This window comes from Glycine max, chromosome 9, assembly GCF_000004515.6.
Source record: "Glycine max cultivar Williams 82 chromosome 9, Glycine_max_v4.0, whole genome shotgun sequence".
Classification (NCBI taxonomy): Eukaryota; Viridiplantae; Streptophyta; class Magnoliopsida; order Fabales; family Fabaceae; genus Glycine; species Glycine max.
Genome location: NC_038245.2, coordinates 48,084,911 through 48,109,724, shown reverse-complemented (window position 1 = coordinate 48,109,724; position 24,814 = coordinate 48,084,911). Strand labels below are relative to the sequence as shown.

Below are 24,814 nucleotides of genomic sequence, written 5' to 3'. Positions count from 1 at the left end.
ACTACTTTTGTTCTTTTTTATTTGTCTACTTAATAAAAAATTATTTTCCATTCCAAGATAGCCTTGATTTATTATTTTATCAATCCTTAAGTCACCTAATAAATCTCAAGCAATAATGAATTATTATATCGCTATTGAGGAGGGATAAGAGTCAAATAAATAAATGGTTACGGAGCATGTAAATCAATTGGCAGATGGTTGTTCTAGCATAGACAGTAGTCCAGAGTTTGAGTTTTGAAAATGCAAGTATGTTAAAACTTAATAGAAAGAACTTTGTTGCCCAAAATAGGATGGATCAAACCCGAAAAGAATAAAGGGTATACTTGGAAGTTTACAAATAATTTTATAGTGTGCTACTAAGGAAATAAGGATATTAATTGTATTTTTTAAATTTATGTGTTACTAATTAAAGTGTGACAGATAAAAAGGATAAAAATTAAAAAAAGGAATGGTTGTAGTATTACTTACTGCAATAATACGTGGATAAATTATGGAAATATTTCTAGCATTTTACGTTACATACTCCATTCAGAAGTGGGGCTTTTCCCTTATCCGATGGAGTAGCCTTAGCCACAAATGTGTCCCTGTAGTGCTAATATGCTTTTGTGCAGATTACGAAATGCGTGTTGTTTTGAGTATTGCAACAGCTTGAGCATTACTGATTTTTAAAAAAAAATCCATAAACTTTGAATGCCAATAAAATCATCCTTTAATGTAAGGTTTCTTTTTTTCTTTTAAGCAATTAAAATATCCAACGAATATTTCCCTGAGTTACTTAATATAAACTTTGAATTAACATGCAGACAATCCAATGTAATTTTAACACGTAGTTGAATCACGTCTAATTTAGAAACCAATGCAAACCACATCATCATAGCACTTTTCAGTGGTGTCCATAAACCACACATGAACACTTATTAGGTAAGTTCTCTCTTGCCTACTTCATCAAGAAATCTACCCTGATTAGTTAATTAGTTGAATATAACGTGTGAGTGTTCTGATATTTACAGATAAAAAAAATATCAAATAACTTCAAAGACCAAACATTTTAAACACACAATTAAACAAGCCAATTAAGCACCACACACATATATTAAAGTTTGATCTATCATTTGATTATAATTCATAATTCAGCATGTATGGGAGTAAGTTTGTTGACTAAGTATCTTAAAATTAATTTCATCCAAGATTTGTAATTGAATGATAATATAAACTTACGTGAGATTAGTGCATGCCAGTTTTTTTTTCCAGTTAAACTCTTAAAGTTTTTACTAAAACATTTTAAACTTCGTACAAATGGATTACTTGGTTCATATGCAAAAAATCTTGGACCACTTATAAAAAATAATCTATCTGTTTAAACTTAAAGATAATTACATTAACATTATTCATAGATAAATAAATAAATAAAGTAAAAAGTTGTTAGACAGGCACGTGTCTTGATTTCAATGATAGTTAGCATCATAGAATTCAATCCAGTTTGGATGGCGGGTAATTGCATACCATGCAATGTATAATATCAGCGGAAAGTTTGGCAATGCTGAAAGGAAAGACAGGGAAATGGGTCATCTCTATGCTTTGGACTTTGATGGAGTTATCTGTGATAGCTGTGGGGAGACAGCTATCTCTGCTCTTAAGGTTCATGCATGCTCTCTCACCCTCTCTCTGCTCCCTTTGGTTACCATGAAAATGGAAGAAAACAGCAGAAAATAATTGAAAGTTTTTTATGATCACTTTATTCATTTGGTTTCAAAACTAAGCTGTGATTACTTTGTTTGGTAATTTGTAGGCTGCCAAATTGAGATGGCCTCCCTTGTTTGATGGTGTGGATTCAACCATAAAAGATTGGATTGTTGACCAGATGATTACAGTAAATAATTTATGGCTGGTTTTTGTTTTGGGTTATTATTGGTTATTCTATTCTTACTTTAGATTTTGAGAATGTTAATTTGGATAAACAATATAATTAAGTACTTAATCATAATCTCTTATAAGATGATGATAGTTTCTTCATAAGTTTGGTTGTGAAGTTTACTGAAATAGGTTAAAAAGAACTTGTAAAAAGGTCACAAGCAACTTTTATAGGTTCAAATAAGCTATTCCAAACAGACATTTTTAACTATGATTTTAGATGTGGAGGACTAGTAAAGAAAAGGAAACAAGAAACAAAATTGAATTTACTTGTGGGAAACTATTAAAATTCATGCTAATTTATGGTTTAATTTCTCTTATGAGGTATTTAGCTGAGATAGATGTTCAATGGAGTATTAACCATTTGTTAACTCTTATAAAAATGACTAATGGTGCTAACTCTAAACGTGAAAATGAAAATTCCAACCAAGAGACCATAAGTGGAAATAACTTAAGGACTGGTTGTAGATGTGAAGTGGGATTTCGTTCCTTTTCATTATAAAGAAAAAGATTGCGGGGTATTTCTTTTTCCTTGGTGAATACATTTTCAACCAGTTCCTCTTGGCTATTATTGTGGCTCATATCCATTTTCAGTTTCTGTGGGCGGTGAATCATTTTCATTGATTACACATATTTTCGTGACTATACTACCATCTTATGATTTTTAGTTGTGTCGATTACTTGTCTTTAGGATACTAAAAACATAGTTAAAATGTATATAATTAAAGAGTCTAACGTCTATGCACTGACAGTGTAAAACAATTTTTCACTGTCATTCGATCACAAATCGTCATTTGAATTATTTTAAAATAAATATTTTGAAAGTTAACAAACTTACTATATAAGGTGAGTTGTGATTGAATGATTGTATAAATATTTTACACAATCACTGCATAACCTTTTTTCTCATAATTAAATATTAGGTTTATAGTTTGATTACACAAGAGAGGTTAGAAATGGACTCATAGTTTTTTCATGTCAGGTACGGCCAGTGGTGGAAACTGGATATGAAACTCTTTTACTTGTGAGGTTGTTGCTTGAGACTAGAGTTCCATCCATCAGGAAGTCTTCGGTGGGTATAAAAGCCTATGCTTTTTTTTATGTTATTATTTCTTTCTGGTGCAACCCTTTGGCTTTGATTTTTTAGTTTAATTTTTATACACCAACAAGAGTTTTTATATTATCATCTAATAAAAAATCATGGTAAGTATGACTTTTCAATAGTTTTTGTAAAAATTAATAAACTTACCATAATAGTGATTTCTGATTGAATAACAGTATAAAACTTTTTACATTGTTAGTGCAAAGAATTAATTATTTTCTATTGATTTTTATCTTGTATTAACAAGTGGAAGTCATATTATCATATTCTAAGGAACTTTGTCATCATCTATGATGATGCCATTTGACTGATGTCATAGTTCTTCTGAAAGGTTTCAGAGGGGCTCACAGTTGAGGACATATTGGAAAACTGGTTCAAACTGAAGCCTATTATTATGGAAGAATGGAATGAGAATAGAGAAGAACTGATAGACCTTTTTGGGAAGGTCAGAGATGACTGGTTGTATAGCAGCAAACAGGTAGTCCACTCAAATGTCATGAAATAGGATCACGTTTTTTTTAGTACTTATACCTGATGAGATGAATTATGAAAAACTTAAAGCAATAACTGAGTTAGTGATAGCATTGAGCATAGATGTTCAAATTAAAAATGTTGCTGCAAGTGCAAGAAGAGCTGAGCTCTTGCTTACATTAAAAGTGGATAGTTTTGCTATATAAACACTTGAGTTCTTGCTGTTGTTTAGCACCTGCTGATTGAATAGATATATCCTGGTGGCTAATTTGTGAATGCTTTACCTCTAGACTCTATCCTGGTACTGCTGATACATTAAGATTTGCAAGCTCGAAAGTGTACATTGTCACCACAAAACAGGTCTGACCTTTTACTTTCAATACCAAGGAAAATGAATGGGAGGGAAGAAAAAGAAGGGCTTGTTTGATTTGAGAAATGTTTTGGTTTTCATTTCTTGTTTCTATAGAGAATTACAAAAATGTCACCTTATTTTCACTTAGTTTTCTAATTTCAAAAAATTGTACAGGAAACAATGAAAACAACATTTCTCAAACCAAACAGATCCTAAGCCATTGTTTTGAATCTCCTGGTTCAATAAAGGCATAGTTTACAATTTCATATTGCCATGCCTTTATCCCTTTGCATTCTCTACTCACTTTTCCTATCCCTGCTCTGGTTTCAGAGCCGCTTTGCTGATGCTTTACTAAGAGAGCTTGCTGGAGTGACTACCTGAAAGATTATATGGTCTGGGAACTGGGTTAGTTTTACTCTTTGGTATATTTGGTCCAATTGAGGTCTTGCTTTGCATTATATCAATACTTCAACATGTTTCTTTTTCTTTTTATTGCTTCATTTCATTGACAATTTTGTTTTTCCCAAACTGATATTTTCTCAACAGTCCCAAGGTAGAAGTGTTAAAGAAGCTTCAGAAAATGCCAGAACACCAAGGGCTGACACTACAGTTAAGATTTTATGCTTTCAGAGGCCATTTTATTTAATATATCCTTTGTTAAGGTGGTTTAGGAGAAATTAATTGAAGTTAATTTTAAACAGCTTTGTGGAAGATAGGCTTGCAATCCTTAAGAATGTCGTCAAAGAGCCAGAGTTAGATAACTGGAATTTATATCTAGGTAGAATTGTTCTCTCATCCCATTGTAATCTCTTTCAGTCTCTATGTTTTGAACTATTTGTATTTTTATGAGTTGTATATTTGCTAAGCTTGATTGTTTGGATTAGTGAATTGGGGGTTCAACACTCAGAAAGAGAGAGAAGAAGCAGAAGCCAACCCCAGGATTCAAGTTATTGAGCTCTCTGACTTCAGTAGCAAGCTGAAGTAGTAGTATGTCCTCATTAAATTGTCAACCATTGAATAACATATTGTCTTCCGTCTCATTCATTTATGAACAACAAAATTTCTTGTGACTTCCTATTATTAAACTTGCAACAATCATGATTTAATTTTTAACCGTTTCCTTTCTTGTTAAACCGCATTTACCTCTGTCCTACAAGAGAGTTGGAAGTAAAGATAATTGAAATTATTGGTAATGTCTGACCACTCTTGCAAGTGAATAGTCTCTTTTTAATACTTGGGACCAATGAATTTTAGGTCACAAGGCACAACCTAATAATCATTGTGCCAAGGCTTGCCCTTAGCAATGACAATTTGGTCAAGAAAATAAAATTTGCAGTAATTTCAATTTCTTTTTATCCAAAATTTCTCCCATCAAGAAGTGGTTCTATGGTCTTGCTAAATGCAGCAAAGTGATTACTACTTCCATAGCATTTAGAAGCAGTTCATAACTTTAATTAAAAGAGAAGGAAGAAGGGACACAATTACTTCATGTCAACTTCTAGAGAATTATTAGAATGTTCGGTGTTGCGTTGATAACACATAATGTGCATGAAAAACGTGGAAAAGTGAAAAATTATATGAAGTTGCTTCACTGTTAACATGGAAATTTGACACAATTTTCCTAAAACTGACGCAAAACCAAACATAGTTTATGTCTATATACCGTTTAATTACAACTCTGTTTTAACATTCGGATCAATTTCCTCTGAATCAGCATTATCTGCTTTGGCTTTCTCACTATTGTACTTCTCAATAACTTCATCAAGAGGTGGATCTCCAGATCTTCGAAAAAATTGATCCCCCATTTTGATCTCATATGCCTCTGATTGGTCCAAGACAAATTCCTTCAACTGTTGACATGATATAAGCATGAGACCATATCAACAGAAAGCATCATAAACTAATGGCACACAAAATTTATTATTTACTCTAGTCTAGGATGAACCTAAAGCTAGATTTTTCAATACAAAGGAGAAATGAAAGGTAAAGTTCATCAATTGAAATTCAACACAGTTTACTTTAAACTGGAAAGGCGGGTTAAGAACATAACAGCAGATAGTGGGTAGTCAAAATTAAAAGGCCAAGCTGATTCTTCTATTTTTCATTCTTTATATTTAAAAAGAAATTAAAACTGGGCAAGCCATACCTCTTCCAAGTCTTTGATGCTTTCCAAGTTAAACATAATTGTATTCAGATCAACACCCATAAACCTTACTCCAACAGCTCCAGTTCTCAGAACATGTGTCCATTTCATTGCAAATTCAGCTACCATGTCCTAAAATAAATCATGGAAAATGATTATGGTACTCATTACTCAATATTCACCCAGAAGTTCAAAGTAGAAACCTCTATACATCATAAAACAAATTATTGGACATCAAGTACAGATCAAAATCTCAAGATCCTCTCCGACTGCTCTTAATCTTTAATATATTGATTGAGCAGTATGCTAGGGGCCCAGTCGACAATTTAACAACATATCATAAATAGTTTTTTTTTTGGTGAAATAAATAGAGTTTAATTTATATACTCTATCCATGCAAAACATGTTTCCCCAAACATCCAATAAGATTTGACTACTTCATCACATCAGTCTATTCATTAATATCATGCAATGATAAAATAAATTCATATTGGATGTCTATCTAAAATAGTGTATTGTATACTGATCGTGTATATAAATTAAACTCTGACAAATAAACCACTGACAATAAATAGAAACTATATGGGAAAAGTCCAATTTATCCCTGTTCTCAAACTAAACTTCAGAGTTCTATAATTGGACATTTTCCAAATAATAATCTCAAACTAAATTTATCACAAACCAGTGAACCAACTTAAACTATCCCAAGAACAAAGCGCAGAGGATATCCACATTCACATCAGAAAGCATAGTTTCTGCATTGGCTGAAACACACACAAAGCTTAAGCAACATTTGTTAACTCAATCCCTAATCGCTGAACAATCAATACCCCATTACTCTCACTCTATTTACTTCCACATTACAAAACAAGGGAAGCAAACCCCAATCCAAAATCCAACAAGCACGGAGAAAAATCACAATTTAAATTTAAATTTGAGCTCAAGTACAACAACAACTACAAAAGCCTCATCCCTAATTCTCAACTGCATGAATCACAAGACGTCATTGGGTTAAAGACCAAATTCTCAGGCATATTATTCACACCTAGTCTGTGATTGGCAACGGTAATCCATGTTTGGGAAGTTTTTCTTTGACTCGTTAACTACTGAGAATCTAACACAACCCTCCTCTTTGATCCGAACTTCAAACCCGCTATGAGACCAGAAGCGCAGTTAAATTCGAGCTCGAATAAATAAATAAACTTAAACAGGTATGGGCTAATGCACTCACCAAAACCCATTAGCCATATTCATAAAACCCAAAAAACCCACTACTCCAATTCAAATTCGAGCTCAACTTTCATTACCATAGTACTTTTTAAAAAAAGAAAACAAACAAACAAACAAACAAAAGAACAGGCTATGAGCAAAATCACAATTTTAACCCAACTCCATTATGCCATAATACTGGGCATGAGCAAAAATAAAACTTCAACTCAACCCATTGTTATATGCCATAACTATGGGTATCATCAAAATCACAAAAGATCACAAATTTAACTAAAAAAATTCAAAAAACAAAAAAAAAAGGGGGAGTTGGGCACAGGCTATTTTTGTCAACGAAAATGACAACAATGTCCGGTCCTCACCGGAGTACGGCGAGACCCTGGCCGGAGCTTGACGAATCCGATGACGGGTCCGGCGTGGCGCTTCATCATCTCCTGCTGGATCTGCGAGGGATCGAGCTTGGAGATATCGGAGGAAGGGAAAGGGGGTTCGGGTTTCTTGCCCCATTCTCGCCACGCGTCGTCCTCCTCGTCGTCGAACACGTCGTCCAACTCGTCGGGGATGTGAACCTTGCGCTTTCCGGCGAGGGCAAAATGGGAATTTGCGGACGCGAGGAGGAGAAGGAGAAGGAGAGTGGGGACTGGTTGGAAGGTCATGGGGGAAGAGAGGATCAAATGAGGAATGATGCACTCTCGTGAGTGAGTTTTTTGGGAATGAAATGTGTTTAGGCTTTGAGTTTGTGATTTTGTTGCTGCATAGGCTATCAACTGGCATACCATAATTTAGGGAAAAGACAACTGAGATTAAATTGCGGATTTTTTATTTTTATTTTTAAATAGAAGAGCAAAATCGCTAAAAAAGAATAAGAAGGTTAAAATTATGGGTAAAAAATTAAATGGGGGAGGGATGTTCTTACCTTGCATATGCAAAGAGGCTGTTTCCGGATTCGAACCCATGACCAATAAGTCACCAAGGCACAACTTTACCGCTGCACCAGGGCTCGTCCTCATAAAAAATTAAAATAATAATTTAGTCAAAATTAATAAACATAAATATGTTTTTAATTATGAAAAAAAAGCATGATTTTGATCCTCTAAAAAAATTTCTTTCACTTTTCATGTACATAAAATTAAAAAAATTAATGTTTTTGGTGCCTAATATTATGTGACATTCATTGACAACTTACTTTTGACATTTAATACTAAAAAAAATTCGGCAAGACATCCAATTGTCTTGGAATCATGGTATTCGTCAACTAATATGTGAGACTGATTCTCAACTTCCAGTAGATCTCCTAAAGGATGAAGTCAACAATTATCATGTGCATTCTCTGTTGATTAATCATATCCAGAGTCTCATTGGTAGAGATTGAAGATTTTAGATTTGTCACACTCTGCCGGAGAGTAATAGTTGTGTAGACTTTATGACTATAAGAGGTTATTTCTCATTTGTTAAGTTAGATATCATGAAACAATACTCAACACCTCTTACTATGATGCTCTTGTCGAACACTTGAATCACTCTTCATGTTATGCCTTAGAGCATTTCCAATAGGAGTTCTTACACCTTGATCTTAAATGTAAGAATTGATCTTGCAAAGGTTTGTTGTTGGAGAGCGGGGCATGATCTCTAGCATGGAGATGAGTATCTAAGAAGACCTAACACTAATGACATCAATCGCCTACTAATAATTGAAGAGACACGTGAGTTTCTAGGTATGTTAGGTTCTATTGATTGTATGCATTGGGAATGAAAAAGTATTTAGTTTCATGACAAGATCAATATCGTAGAGGTGATCATTGGAAACCCACAATAATACTTGAAGTCGTCGCATCACAAGACTTATGGATTTGACATGCATATTTCGGAGGTTTAGACAATAGCATTAACATGTTAAACCAATCACTCGTGTTTAATGATGTTTTACAAGACCGAGCTCCTCTAATGCAATTTACAATTAATGGAATCTCATAATATGGGATACTATTTTACATATGACATTTATCCTGATTGGGCCACATTTGTAAAGACCATCTCAATGCCATAAGGAGAGAAAAGAAAGTTACTTGTAAAATGTCAAGAAGGGGCAAGAAAGGATGTGAAGAGAGCATTTGGTGTACTCAAATCTCGATTTGCAATGATATGTTGTCCATCACGTAATTGGCATACGGGTATCATGAGGAGCATAATGTTGACATGCATTATGTTAATTGTTAAAGACAAACGAAATACATATAATGATAACATTGATATTGATTACGATCATATTTTTGAAGAGATCTCTCGACATTGAATGTTAATTTTTATTGCTCAATGTGAATGTGTGTATTTTTTTTTATCACTGATATGTATTACCGTAAGTTTAAATTATCTTGATGAATAAATATTTTAATTATTAAAAAAATATTTTTGAATTTTTTTTCATCGTTAAAAATTATATAATTAATTGTTTTTTATTTATTTTAAAATAAATGGTAAATAAATATTAGAAGGTGGATCCCTTATGGGATCTACAAAAAGTGGTTTAAGATCACAAAGCTTGATCGTCTGTTGAAACAAAAAATTGGAAAAATCTTTAGAATTATGTGGCAACACAGGGCCCATAAAAAAGTTAACTAAGATCACAAATCTTGATCTTTTTTGATCTTTTATTGGAGATACTCTTGAGACTTTTGTTCTTGTTTTTTAGTTTTTCGAATGATAAAAAATACAACAAATTTTTTCTTTTATTCCTTATAATTAAAACATTTCATCTTGATTCCTATGGTTGTAACTTTTTTATCCTATAGTTATAACGATTTTCTTTTCAAGTCTATATAATTTAAAACGTCATATTTTGATCCTATCATTACAACTTTTTTTACCAATTGATTCTTAACTCATTTAATCTACACTCATCTCAAATGACATTAGCCAATTTTGGATGGAAAGGACAAAAGGGAAGAAAATTGTAACGAACAAAAATGAAAAGTTTTAAACTATATGGATTAAAAGGAAAAGTTGTTACAACTATTTAATTATAAAGATTAAATAAATAATTAAACTTTTATTTTAGTTTATTTTATGAGCGTACTCGCTGCACTGAATTTTTATCAGTTAAACTAAGGTAATACTTACATTACAGGTACTTTTGGCTACATGTCTGCAAAGAATTTGTGGCACGGTACCATCACAGATAAATCTGACATATGTGTAAAGAATTTTTTGCTACATGTCTTTAAATCAATGGTGTATTTCTCACTTGTCACACTTTTTGAACTAGATTCAAATTCAAGGGATGATTATATTTTCGTGTAACATCACGACAATATAGGTGGAGGAAACTATGAGACAGAGATAGCTTTAACAAGAGTTTTTATGGTTTACTCATTGATAATAACAACTTAACAAGCATTAGAATTTGGTTTAAGTGAACTAGAATTCAAAGAGCTAATGCTCAACTTCACCTACTGTTGGACCACACTTGAATCCAAGTGTCAAGGTACAACATAGGTTCGTAGAACTTAGAAGACATCGTCAAGTTAGGCTTTGGCCACGTTTTTGAACCTATAAAAGGCATGTCCAAGTTTCCTAGAAATCCTAGACTTCAACGAGGGAGCACACTACAATGACATAGTGTTCTTCTTTCCTCTTTCCTCTTTCCTCTTTCTTAACATTGATTCAGTCTCTTAGAGCCATTGTTGTCTCTGTTTGGTTGCTAACACGCCACAAGGTTGTTGTTGGCAGCATCTTTTTGTTTGCTTTGGGATTGCATAATATAAAGGCCAAACAGGAGCTACCTGAATTTCCGTGCTCCACTTGTTTTGTTTCACAAACAAGCCTCTTGTGTTCTTTGTCACTTTTCTTTTCCTAAAAGTTCAATCTAGCCATGATGGATTTCATAGGGCCAGTGTTGGAGCTCATAATTCGCATGTGGGACTGTTGTGCCTGCGTCCGCGAGTTTGAAGAGAACCTTTCTTGTTTGAGGGACATAGCATCTGACCTTCGAGGTGTTTGGATTGATGTGAGTGTGAGGGTTGAAGTGGCTGAGGCACAGTACCTGAGGCGTCTGAATGAAGTGAATGATTGGTTGGATAAAGTTGAAGCCATGCAAAGGGAAGTCGAAGCTATTCAGCAGAAAGTTTCTCAAGTTCAAGAAACGCATAGTAGATGTTTGGGAAGTTTCTGTCCCGGGAATTTTCCAACTAGCTGCTGGATGGGAAGGGTTATAGCTCAAAAAATTGGCGAGATTCGTGAACTAATTGATAAAGGGCATTTTGATGTAGTGGCTCAGGAAATGCCACATGCTTTGGTAGATGAAATACCTCTAGAGGCCACAGTAGGTCTAGAATCAACCTTTGATGAACTTGGTGCATGTTTTGATGACAATCATGTTGGAGTTATTGGCTTGTATGGGATGGGGGGTGTAGGAAAGACAACCCTGCTCAAAAAGTTCAATAATGAGTTCCTTCCCACAGCATTCTATGATGTGGTCGTTTGGGTTGTGGTGTCTAAAGAAGCAGATGTAGGGAATGTTCAACAAAGCATACTGGAAAAATTAAAAGTTCCCGATGGTAAATGGGTTGGTAAGGCCATTAATGAGAGAGCTATTGTTTTATACAACATCTTGAAAAGGAAGAAGTTTGTGTTGCTGCTAGATGATTTATGGGAGCGCATAGATCTTCTGAAGTTGGGGATTCCTCTTCCTGATACGAACAACGGATCTAAAGTGATATTCACAACGCGATCCATGGAGGTTTGCAGGTACATGGAAGCCAACAGATGTATCAAAGTAGAATGTTTAGCACCAAAGGCAGCATTTGAATTGTTCAAAGAGAAAGTGGGTGAAGAAACTCTCAACTCTCATCCTGAAATATTTCATTTGGCTCAAATTATGGCCAAGGGGTGTGAGGGACTTCCACTGGCTCTTATCACTGTTGGAAGACCTATGGCTAGAAAGTCTCTCCCTGAATGGAAACGAGCAATACGAACTTTGAAGAATTATCCATCAAAATTTTCAGGTATGGTTAAAGATGTCTATTGTTTGCTTGAATTTAGCTATGACAGTTTGCCAAGTGCCATACACAAGTCTTGTTTCTTGTACTGTTCCATCTTCCCTGAGGACTATGATATTAGAGAAGATGAACTCATTCAACTGTGGATTGGGGAAGGTCTCTTAGCTGAATTTGGTGATGATGTCTACGAAGCACGTAATCAAGGAGAAGAAATCATAGCAAGCTTGAAGTTTGCTTGTTTGTTGGAGGACAGCGAGAGAGAAAACAGGATTAAGATGCATGATGTGATCAGAGACATGGCTTTGTGGCTAGCATGTGATCATGGATCCAACACCAGGTTTTTGGTGAAAGATGGTGCAAGCAGCAGTTCAGCTGAAGCATATAATCCTGCAAAGTGGAAAGAAGTAGAGATAGTATCACTCTGGGGACCTAGCATTCAAACCTTCTCAGGAAAACCAGATTGCTCAAATCTCTCAACTATGATTGTCAGAAATACCGAGCTAACAAACTTTCCTAATGAGATCTTTCTGACTGCAAACACTCTTGGAGTGTTAGACTTGTCAGGTAATAAAAGATTAAAAGAACTACCTGCAAGTATTGGGGAGTTAGTTAACTTGCAGCATTTGGATATATCAGGTACTGATATACAAGAATTGCCAAGGGAGCTCCAGAAATTGAAAAAGTTGAGGTGCTTGCTGCTAAATTATATTTGCAATAGGATTGTCTTCCCGAGGAGTTTGATATCAAGTTTGTTGTCATTGCAAGTGTTTAGCAAATTACCTTGGGAAGATCAATGCATTCTTCCTGACTTAAGGGAGCCTGAGGAAACTGTTTTGTTGCAAGAATTGGAATGCTTGGAATTCCTTCAAGACATAAGCATTGCTCTCTTTTGCTTTTCTTCTATGCAAGTATTACAGAAATCTCCCAAATTACAAAGATTCATTAGACTGAGAGTAATTTCTCATTTCAATTCAATGCCACATGTTATATTATTCTCATTATTGAGAAAAATGCAACATCTAGAGGTTTTGTCCATATCAATTTCTTCATCTCCAAGTTTAGTTTCTGACATGAAAAAGGAGTCTCCATCGCATGATTCTATGTCTGAGTGTATTCCAATGAGTTCGAAGCTTACTGAGCATAATTATACTGTTAATCTTCGTGAGTTATCCCTTGAAGGGTGTGGCATGTTCAACTTGAATTGGCTCACTTGTGCTCCAAGCCTTCAGCTCCTTAGATTATACAATTGTCCCTCATTGGAAGAAGTCATAGGTGAAGAATTTGGACATGCAGTAAATGTTTTTTCGAGTCTTGAAATTGTTGATCTAGATTCTCTACCAAAGTTAAGGAGCATATGCTCACAAGTATTGCGATTTCCTTGTCTCAAGGAGATCTGTGTGGCAGATTGTCCAAGGCTGCTAAAGCTCCCTTTTGATTCCAGTAGTGCAAGGAACAGTCTGAAGCACATCAATGGACAAAAAAATTGGTGGCGTAATTTGAAGTGGGAAGATGAAGCTACAAGGGATCTCTTTCGTTCAAAATATGTACCTTTCCGTAGTAAAATTCGCCGAAAAAATTGAATCATGTGTGTGATTGATCCCCAACTGATTATAGCCTTGAATTTCATTATGTATCTTTAAGTCAATAACTACACACTCTTTGAAATGTTTCATTTGCTTGTAATTGTTGTTTGTGAGAGAGAGATTTTGGAAATGATCAATTATTGTACGAGTTGCTTGTGTCTACCTATCATTAATCTTATGTGTATGAAGTTTTTCTAATAATGGTATTAGAGCAATAGTGTGATTAGGTGACTAACTCAAGCAAGTATTGAAACATAACAAAATTGGTGATGCATCTATGTAAGCATCCTTGTATCAACAGTTTTCTTAACAATGTAGAAGTTGGACAACATTAATGGATAGTAGCTAACATCAATATAATTAGTGTCACCATCACATACTCATGGGCAAAAGAAAAATACTCCAATATGATGGGAGCATAAAAGATGGAAGGGTCAAACTCTTACTTTAGTGAAAGTATATGAGATAGAGAGAGTCTCACACTTGAGGAAATGTTGTATGCAAGTAAAATGTCTCACATTGGATGCAAATAGTCATAATGGACTAGTTAAACAACATGTTAAAGATGTGTTTGGTTTGATATTTGATCATCCAAACTAAAGTTCATCCCTCATAAAAAGTTGTGCATGCATGTTTGGCAACTCGTTTTCATAGTGCAATTGAGCATAATTTTTATTCAAATAAAGATCGAGTCTAAGGGGGATGTATTGAATTAAGATTTTAAAAGATTATTTTAATATAAAAAAATCTTGTGGATTTTGAAGATTATGTAAGAATATTATGACTTATCAGATTTTTTTATAAGACTTTTATGATAATTTGAATTTTAATGAACTTATATTATAAGAATTTAAAAGATTTGAAAAGACTTTATAAATTTATAAGATTTGAAATGATTTTATGAATTTTTAAAAACACATTCAAATTACAAAAGTTAGTGAAAAAAAAAAGAAATAATGAGGTTTGAGTAAAAGAATAGTAAAACCAATATAATTTTTTAATCTTTTAATATCTATATTGATTCTAGCTTTATGTCTGTTTGTATTAACTTTTCTTGTAATAACATCTTCTCATTCTCACTTTTGGATTTGAACAATCTAGATTTAAAATTATACATTAGTTTTTTTTTTTTTTGTTTTTTTAATTACTATAATTATTTCATGATAAATTTAATGACATGTTTAAATGGAGTGCAATAATAAACATATACTCGAAGAGAGTAGGGAGGATGAAAAATTGATAGGAGGGTTAATGAGTTGTGGGGATGACAAAATTAAGGATAACAATCACAAAAATATTGCGTCGAGTAGGTGATGGACTACCAAGTATAAGGAGAACACAGTAAGTCTTAGCACATAAGGCAAAAAAGGAAAAGTGCAAAGGGAAGAAATATATTTGACATTTTTTTATTCTAAAAGAATAAGAGAAATATATATGACATGCGTATGTTGAAAAATACTAAAGAGAGAATAGTGTATGTGTGATGAGAGAAAAAATGTCTAATAACCAATAGAAAAAGAAAGAAAAAAGTCTAGCAAAATCTCAAATGATTGGGTGAGATTGTTCGATAGATGTTTTATATTAAAAAGTTTGATGAAATCCATTAAAATCTTCTTCAAAAATAATCTATCGAAATTTGTATATTTTTTGAATTCTAGAAGACTTTTTAAAAGTCATAAAAAAATCCTAATTAAATACCACCAAATTTTGTTGCATTCCTTAAAAAAATTTAAAATTCTTAATTAGATACCACAAAACTTATTTATATTATTTAAAAATCTTGATTAAATACCACAAGACTTTTTTATGAATAAAAGTCTTTTGAAATCTTAATCTAATATACCCCTAAAACTACTCTTCACCTACTTTTCCATTGAACGTAGAAAGTTTCAAACATAAATTAAATTATATTAAACCTACTTTTAACTAAACTTAAGTTTACAAAATAAAGTTCAAGGAAAGTTTATTTTTTAAAATGTAATTCAAACACACACTTCTTAGTAAGGACTAGGGAATTAAGAATCCAAATATTGAATTGATTCTCCATACACTAAATTTCAAAATGTATTAAATGTATTCTTAAATATTTTTTAATTACAAAAATATGTTCAAGAAATTAATTTCTGATAAGGAGATATTTTTAGAAAGGAAAAAAACTACTATTTAAACAGCAGAAGGAGTGCATAAGTAAAAGGGTGTGAAAAACAATTCCCCTTAACATAACTCCTGGTTGGGTATTGCTATGTACACCCAGCAAAATTGCTGATACACCCAGCAATCATCAGCAATTTTGTGATCTTCCCATATTGCCTTTCCATAAAAGGGTTATAGATTAACTGATTCATATGAGCCCAATCCGTAAGCCGTATGGATGTTATTAACACGACGTTCTAACCAACTGAGTTAATAGACCAATTATATTATAAAATAAATAATGTTGCTATATGTAACACTAAAATTTCTGATATATATTTAATGTGCATGTGCATGTAAATTTAAATAATAAATTTTGTGACAATTAATTTTGATATAACTCATACGAATTATTTAATCCATATATCTTTTATAAATAAAAAAAAATTACTATTAAAAAATTAATTTATTAATAAATTAAAAAAACATATTTTTGAATTATTTTAAAAAAAACACTTATCGATCACATAATCCTATGAGATATACTGATTATGTAATTCATAAAAACAAAAAACCTTTAAAGGCATTTTTGGAATTTTATTTTAATGCTGGGTGCACAAGAAATATGTCTGGTGCACCTAGCAAAGCCCCTCATGTTCTCAAGGAAGCCCAGTCCAATATCCATATATTTTGATCCAAAACGACGTCGTTCTCAAAGAAATCAAGCACATCTCATGGTTTTCTCCTACGTTGTTCTGCAGTTGTTCTGCATACCGCATTTTCCCCAAGACCCAGAAATATGGGTTATCTGAGCAAAGCTTCCAAAACCCTAAGGCAATCGAATTACCTATCGTTGTTGTGCAATTCCAATTTCAATTTCAATCCATTAACGAACAGAATAACCCATGAACGTTTTTCTGTGACGCGTGCACTGTTGTGTTCCCAGACACGCCAAAACAGCACCACGAGAGAGAAAAGCACCATAGATTTGAGCCAATATCCAAAAGAGCTCGTTAGAAACTTCTCAATCATTGCACACGTTGATCATGGCAAGTCCACACTCGCTGATCGGCTTCTAGAACTCACTGGAACCATTAAGAAAGGCCACGGCCAACCCCAGTATCTTGATAAACTGCAGGTACTCTTTGTTGCTGGAAATTTCAATTTTTTCATCTGGGTATGCTTTTTAGCAATGTTAGGTGAAGTGGGTATTGTCCAAAAAAAATAATTGAGAAAGTGTTTGGTTAGCTATATGAGGTAGAAATAAACAGTCGGTTGGTTGAAGAGATGGAAAAATAAACAATTTATGCACTGAAAATGTAAGATGTCATTCAATCACAATGTAATAACCCAATCGTGTAGCTCAGTTGGCAATACATGCTGAGTTTGTGGGGGATCGAACCTCCCCGCCGAATACACTCTTGTAGAGAGGCGAGGAACTTTAAGTGTGACCTAGACCGAGGATTAGTCCCATAGTCAACCCAAAGGATTGAAGCTTGTGGGGATACCTCGGAGTCCCACCGGGGAACCAAAGGCCCTAATTACAGTGGTTGAACCAAAAAAATCACAATGTAAAATGTCATTAAATCACACTGCCATGATTAACTACCTTAGTGTGAAACTGCTTTAATTTTAATACACTGATAGTGTAAATAAAATGTACTGATTGGTTGAAAGTGTGAAACTGCTTGGTTAAAAGTTTACATTGACCAATGGCGATTAAACTCAAAAAAATAATTTAATTTTAATACACTGATAGTGTAAATAAAATGTTTTTTACACCTTCATTAAGTAGTTGATTTCTGAGTTTGGTATAGTTGTTAACGGTTAATTACTCTGAAACCTATATATGATAATTTCAGATTGATTGATATTGTAAAAAATATTTACACTGACAATTTATGTAAACTGAACTAAAGAAAATTAAAATTTTAGTGGAATGCATTATATTTCTTGTTTTTTATTATTATATGTTTTTGTCATGTGTTGCTTAGTTAGTGAAGTTTATAATGTCTTAGGTGGAGAGAGAAAGAGGAATCACAGTTAAAGCCCAGACAGCAACAATGTTTTATAAGCACGGTGTAAATGGTGATGATTGCAGTGATGGAAAGGAGTCACCTAAGTTCTTGCTGAATCTTATTGACACTCCTGGGCATGTTGACTTTAGTTATGAGGTGTCCAGGTCACTGGCAGCTTGTCAGGGTGTGCTTTTGGTTGTCGATGCTGCTCAGGGAGTCCAAGCACAAACTGTTGCTAACTTTTACCTTGCCTTTGAGTCTAACCTAACAATTGTTCCTGTCATAAACAAGATTGACCAGCCAACTGCTGATCCTGATCGCGTTAAAGCCCAATTGAAATCAATGTTTGATCTTGACCCAAGTGATGTGCTGCTAACATCTGCTAAAACTGGAGAGGGTCTTCAGCAAATCCTTCCAGCAGTCATAGAGCGCATACCTGCCCCTCCTGGGAGGAGTGATTCTCCTTTACGCATGCTTTTGCTTGATTCATATTACGATGAATACAAAGGGGTAATATGTCATGTTGCTGTTGTTGATGGTGTCCTGCGCAAGGGGGATAAGATTTCTTCTGCAGCTACTGGTCAGTCATATGAAGCTTCAGATATAGGCATCATGCATCCTGAACTTACACCTACTGGAATCTTGCTTACTGGACAAGTTGGTTATGTTGTAAGTGGCATGCGTTCAACTAAAGAGGCACGTGTTGGTGATACAATTTATCATACTCGAAGTACTGTAGAGCCTCTTCCAGGTATAGTCAGACAACTCAGATCCATGCATGTAGACTATTCATACTGCTCTTTGCTGCATAGAATCTCTTGAATCATGTGTAGCTCATTTACATTTTCAGCTCTTGTAGGTACTAGGTAGTTAAGTACTAGGTAATGGACATACTGAAAATAGAATGAGTTAATTTCATTGCTTGACCATTATTACTTTTCCTGTAAAAAACAATGCCTAAATGATTAAGCTGATGTGATATTATATTGTTCTTTCTTTCTCCATGTGTACAAGAATGTTATTATTTTCAGTATATATGGGTCCATTTCTTTCCTCTTCTTTTTTTGGTGAATATATGGGTACATTTCTTGGTCCTAAATGTTTTGTTTTTGAATCATTTTATAACTTTAAACTGTAGGCTTCAAGCCAGCAAAACATATGGTGTTCTCTGGCCTTTATCCAGCTGATGGATCTGATTTTGAAGCTCTAAATCATGCAATAGAGAGGCTGACATGCAATGATGCCAGTGTCTCTATTGCTAAAGAAACTAGCACTGCTCTAGGTCTGGGGTTCAGGTCTGGTATCTATTACTAAAAGAATGAAATGAGAATTTGGTTCTGTGAAAAATTGAAACATTTAGTTTCATCTTGAATAATTTATGTTTCTAATTATGTTCTCTCAGGTGTGGGTTTTTAGGCCTTCTGCACATGGATGTTTTTCATCAACGGCTTGAACAGGTAATACATTACTGTATGGTAACCAAATGATGACTTTAAACTGATGGTGGAGATATATTTTGGAAAATGGAATGCCTTCAGATTTTTTAACTGTATGTATGCTTGCTTCATCGGCATTGTGAATTCAATATCTCTTGGAATGGGCAAAATTTATATGGATGCCATATGTTTGGAAAATTCATTTATTGTTCTAAGAACTTAAGTTTTTTCCGGATTCTTTAAGCATGGCGTGTTGGTGATAAATATTATGTTTCTGTAAACAGGAGTATGGAGCTCATGTTATATCAACTGTTCCTACTGTGCCTTATATATTTGAGTTTCATGATGGAAGGTAAATAACAAACTTGTATTTGTCAGGCTAATTCCACTATGTATTACTAATATTTTCTAGCTGTGCTTTTCAGCAAGTTAGAAGTTCAGAATCCCGCTTCATTACCCTCTAATCCTAAGCATAAAGTGACAGCCTGTTGGGAACCTACAGTATTAGCTACTATAATCATTCCTAGTGAGTAAGCTCTTGTACAACCCTGAGTATAATTGATTTACTGCTCCAGAGCCTGATGTTCGCTATCTTAATTTATTGCTGATTTAATTTTTAGGTATGTGGGACCTGTTATTACCCTTGTCTCTGAGCGTAGGGGTCAGCAGTTGGAGTACTCATTCATCGACAGGTAATTTTTTTTTTGAGTTTGCATTCGATTACTATATCCATCAATGTATATTATGCTTATTATGCATGATTATCCACAAAAAATTACATAAATTTTGATAGATTTTTGTCTGTCCATCAACTTATCCTTGGTTGATGCACTAATCCTTTAAGTTTCTCTTCTGCAGTCAACGGGTATTCATGAAGTACCGCCTGCCTTTGAGAGAAATTGTTGTTGACTTTTATAATGAATTGAAGAGCATAACATCAGGCTATGCATCATTTGATTATGAGGACTCAGAGTAAGTACCCTGCCCCCTTTTTCTCACCCGATAACTTTGTGCATGATTATTGTTGTGCAGCCACTCCTATTTGCCTTGGTTCATTGATGATGTACTGTGCTATGTAGAGTTTGGAACAAATATCTGGTACATGTAAATGTAGATTTGTGATAAATAATTTGTGATTTATTTTATATTTATTGGCTGTCATATGCCATCAAATTGTATAAGCAAATAAATTTGTATGTTTGGTGTGGCTTACTTCCTACCTTATAATGCATTCAATGGGTGTAATTACAGTTATCAACAAGCTGATATGGTGAAACTGGATATTCTCTTGAATGGACAACCTGTTGATGCAATGGCTACCATAGTTCATAGCGCAAAAGCATATCGTGTTGGGCGTGAACTGACAGAGAAATTGAAGGGCGTCTTAGACAGGTCTTTTTATTTAAGAAACAATTGTATTTTTTCATGCTTCTTCTTAAGTTTAAACTCATCCAAAAAAACTCTAAATTTTGTTCAGGCAAATGTTCGAGGTAAACATACAAGCCGCCATTGGGTCAAAAATCATAGCAAGAGAGACGTAAGCTTCTGTTTAAAGTATTTGCTGATTTGTCTTTTTGGGACAGTTGAGTACAATCTTTAGCTTCTGATATGAAAATAATAATCTTGATTGGTATTTTTAAGTATCTTAGTCATTTTAATTCCAGTAGCTTCCAATAGCCTTTTTATAGGTGGATTTTAATGCCCTCTAAGAGAAACAAAGGATGAAAAATTAAGCAATTTGTTCACATGCCCTGATCATCAATTGCCAAGCATAAACTCTCCACATTTATTGTAGGATTTCCGCTATGAGGAAAAATGTTCTTGCCAAGTGTTATGGTGGTGATATTACTCGAAAAAGGAAGCTATTGGAGAAGCAAAAGGAAGGAAAGAAGCGAATGAAACGTGTTGGTTCTGTTGATATACCACAAGAAGCATTTCACGAACTATTAAAGGTTTCTTAGCTGACATGTTTGAAGATATTTGTGGATTACACAATGGTAATGACTTCCTGTTTCCCTTTTCCTTTACCAATAATATTAAGGTGCATCTATTGGTAGAAGGAATTGCACATAGACTAAAATGTTCAGCCTCAGATTGGTCTGAGGTCAAACTTATTATTTGACTCTAAAGCATACCTGTTGTGGTAATAAAGAAGCAAAGAGGGCAATTAAATAACATAAATTAAAGGTGGAATTTTTAGTCTAATTTCCCCAAAAGGAAAGTTTAATTCTTGTCTTCTTTTGGGGTTGTGCATTAAATCCAGAAATTATACATCTATTTGGATGAAAGGTGCATGTGTGATTCGTTATTTTTGGCATCTAACTTTAAGGCATAGCTGCATGTAAATCCAACTTTGGCTTTGTTGGTGTTGTTTATTATTTGTTTGCTTGAATATTTTTCTTTGCACTGTCTTGACATATGTCATTGAGCTTGAAATTCAAGTCAAACCATGTTGATCAATGCTTTGATTTGATACCTTCCTCTATGCTTAGTAGTTTTATTGTGAAAACTCTGCAGGGAGTTCTGAGATTCAGTTCCCTGATATAATGTTGTGTAGTGACTGAGTTTTTGCCCATTTTCCTGTTTCTTTTATGTAGGTTTTTAAACATAAGTTAGATTCAAATCCAGGGGATGATTCTTTGTGTGACATTATGACATTCACTATTGGATGAGGAAACGATGATACATAGGAAGCTATATCAAGAGTTTTTATGGTTTACTCATCGATAATAACAAGCATTAGTATTTGGTTTAAGTGAACTGCAACAAAATTCAAGTATCAAGGTATAAAGTGGGCCAAAAAAGTACCTAAAAGAGGCTAATAGAAGACATCGTCAAGTTAGGCTATGGCCACGTTTTTTAACCCAAAAAAGACATGGCTAAGTTTCCTAGAGTCCCATTGCATACTTGTGGATTTAAGAAAAAGGTTCCCACATAATGGGAGCATATGAGATGGAAGGGTCAAACTCGGGCATGATGGGGGGTATATATGAAATGGAGGGTCTCACACATAAGTGAATATTGATGGGAACATCAAGTGAGTAAGAAGTCCTAGATTGGATGTAAATGGGTAGGTTAAGCAACATGTTGTACTAAGTAGTAAGCAATAAGCATCCATACACATACTTACTTTAAGGTTTTGAGTTGGATCTAATGTCTAGTCCACTAGTGTGATTTTCATGGCTCATTATTCCAAACGACCCAACAATATGTATGCATAATTTTCCTTTTTCCTTTTCTTTGTTTTTTTGCTAGAGATTTCATTGGTAGCTAATATAGTTGCTGCACTCAAAAACTGGTTAATGTGCCTGAAAACAAAGGCAACCTATTGAGGTAAGAACAGTTGGATAAAGGCTTAATCATCAATCATAACGAGTTTCATCAGCCTTATTATTTAAGCTCAAACATACCATGCAATGAAATATTCAATTATCTGCTCATTTTCCTACATATCTATATAAATTTCTTATAATTATAATTCTATGTAGCAAAATTTTCGGTTAATAATGATGTGAAAACTTCAGTAAAAAAATAATGATGTGAAAATTATTGCTTTATTGAATCTCAGATTAGATGTTTTGGAAACGACGCCAGCCATATGTTCTATTCAAAGTGCTTTAGAATGAGGCTGGGAAGAATAAAGCCGGTGCCGGTTGATTAATGCTTGCCATGGACTCCTATACACCTTGAATGCTTTGTCGAGGTCTTGTGTGGATCTGCACCTGTTACAGTCCTGCTGCAGCATATATTAATCAAATAAACCTTACAAACATTTTGTAGCAGTAATTTTCAACTGTAGCTGTAGCCATGTTCTTGATACGGTACAATAATCTTGTCTTTTTGATGTTTTTTTATTTATTTATTTAAATTTGAGAAGGTATATAGTTTGAAGGGAATGATCCTCTCCAGTGACATTATCACGGGATGAGAGATCTTATCCCTTCACTAAATTTTATTAATATAATACATTTGTATTATAAAATGAAGGTTTAAAAGAATTAATGATGACATTTAACACTTGAGAATCTCAAATGTCTTTTTTTTTTTCACTTGAGAGAATCTATTCCTATAATTTGAATCATGAAATGCACTTGATCAGATTTTCTATATGACATAAATAAAGATAATTTGATCATTTTAAAAAAAATACTCCCCCCCATTCCAAAACTTTGGATGTTTTAACTTTTTTTATTTTTGTTTCAAAATTTTGGTTTTTTAGAATTTTAATATGTAATTGTGCAAAAAAATAAAATCAATTGTACCCTTATGTGTAGTTGAGTAATTAATAGTAATTTTTTAGTGGAATATTGATAATTTTGAATTTTACAATTATAATGGAGCCTAAATGTTAATGGAGAGAATATTGTTTCATAGAAGGATACATGGAGTGGTTGGAAATAGTATAGAAAATTGTAAAACATAAATGAAGATAATTTAGTTTAAAAAATTATTTCTGATTTGAGCTCTAAATTTTTGTAAGTAAAATCCCGACATATTTTTTTATTAACAAAGCTCTTCACTAAAGATTCTCATTAGTTGAATTCGTTCCTGCATAAAGTCGAGAAGCATATATATTAAAAATATCCTATGAAATTGCCCGTGATACATACTAAATGACAAAAGAAAATTCTAAATGTATCAACAAAAAAAAATGTAAAAGCGACACCTACAACAGTAACCGGCAAATTCATATAATTTCAGAAATAAGTCAAAATTGTCAAATAATAAACTAACACATACAAATCAAAGTGACCAATGACAGAGGTTCCTATAAAAAATAGTTTTAAAAAGAAAAAAACTAAATAATGAGAAAAGTGACAAAACTACATTTTTTTTTCCTTGAAAGAAAAAAAACCCATGCATTCCATTACTTAACTTCTTTGTTTTGTCACCAATCATAATAAGGACTTTAAACACCACATTCTACTATGGATATACTGAAATACATGCGTGTAGAGAGACTAAGTCAATGACAATGAACTTATGCAAATATATACAAAATTCGATTTATAAAATGATGCTTAATATAGTTTATACAAAAAAATAAAAGAGCTTACTCATCTAAAGTTTTGAAAGGCTCTGGCAAAAATGTCCACCATTAAATTTATATCCAATAAATTATAAAAGATGAAAATATTTGTTTTTATAATAATTATATAAAAGCCTAAGGTAGTATATATCTTGCTGCAGAAGCAGGACCACCGATCCAAACTCACGTAAGAGAGTATGTTGATGAATGAATGAAAACGCATATAAGAACAGAGATGATGGTTTGCCATGTAACGTTAAGTAGTCATAGTTTAATCTGACTCTACCTCGAAACCAATGGTCACATGCACTCAACCACACGTTAGTTTCATTGGCATTGGATAAATGCATGATACTAACCACAAACACACAAATATTATTCAAGATAAATAGTTAACTTTATTCTTCAAAGTGAG

At 33.6% G+C, this 24,814-nt stretch overlaps 3 protein-coding genes and 1 pseudogene across 5 annotated transcripts; 3 read left to right on the top strand and 1 right to left on the bottom strand.

Annotated features, from left to right (window-relative positions):
- Positions 1–1,484: 1,484 nt before the first annotated feature.
- On the top strand, positions 1,485–4,914 carry LOC100807484 (uncharacterized; annotated as a pseudogene).
- A 410-nt stretch (positions 4,915–5,324) lies between these two features.
- On the bottom strand, positions 5,325–8,011 carry LOC100806952 (uncharacterized). Its single transcript, NM_001255100.2, has 3 exons — positions 7,569–8,011; positions 5,983–6,111; positions 5,325–5,686 (listed from the first exon to the last, which is right to left on the bottom strand). Exons 1-3 carry the CDS (start codon positions 7,983–7,985, stop codon positions 5,507–5,509), a joined length of 726 nt encoding a protein of 241 aa, NP_001242029.2. The 5' UTR covers positions 7,986–8,011; the 3' UTR covers positions 5,325–5,506.
- A 3,066-nt stretch (positions 8,012–11,077) lies between these two features.
- LOC100781638 (probable disease resistance protein At5g63020) lies at positions 11,078–13,780 on the top strand. Its single transcript, XM_003533558.4, has one exon. The coding sequence runs from the start codon at positions 11,078–11,080 to the stop codon at positions 13,778–13,780; it is 2,703 nt and encodes a 900-aa protein (XP_003533606.3).
- A 2,856-nt stretch (positions 13,781–16,636) lies between these two features.
- Positions 16,637–23,387, top strand: LOC100781092 (translation factor GUF1 homolog, mitochondrial). 3 transcript variants are annotated; one of them, XR_001382877.2, is made up of 13 exons: positions 16,647–17,054; positions 17,935–18,685; positions 19,073–19,229; positions 19,337–19,391; positions 19,655–19,722; positions 19,796–19,900; positions 19,991–20,062; positions 20,229–20,342; positions 20,622–20,762; positions 20,848–20,907; positions 21,166–21,367; positions 22,626–22,703; positions 22,939–23,387. XR_001382877.2 is itself a non-coding variant. In XM_006587781.3 (12 exons), exons 1-11 carry the CDS (start codon positions 16,716–16,718, stop codon positions 21,329–21,331), a joined length of 2,028 nt encoding a protein of 675 aa, XP_006587844.1. In that variant the 5' UTR covers positions 16,637–16,715; the 3' UTR covers positions 21,332–21,367; positions 22,939–23,387. The 3 variants fall into 3 exon arrangements, 1 of the variants encoding a protein (XP_006587844.1); XR_416143.4 differs by having other exon boundaries at positions 21,968–22,703; XM_006587781.3 differs by lacking the exon at positions 22,626–22,703 and having other exon boundaries at positions 16,637–17,054.
- Positions 23,388–24,814: the final 1,427 nt, after the last annotated feature.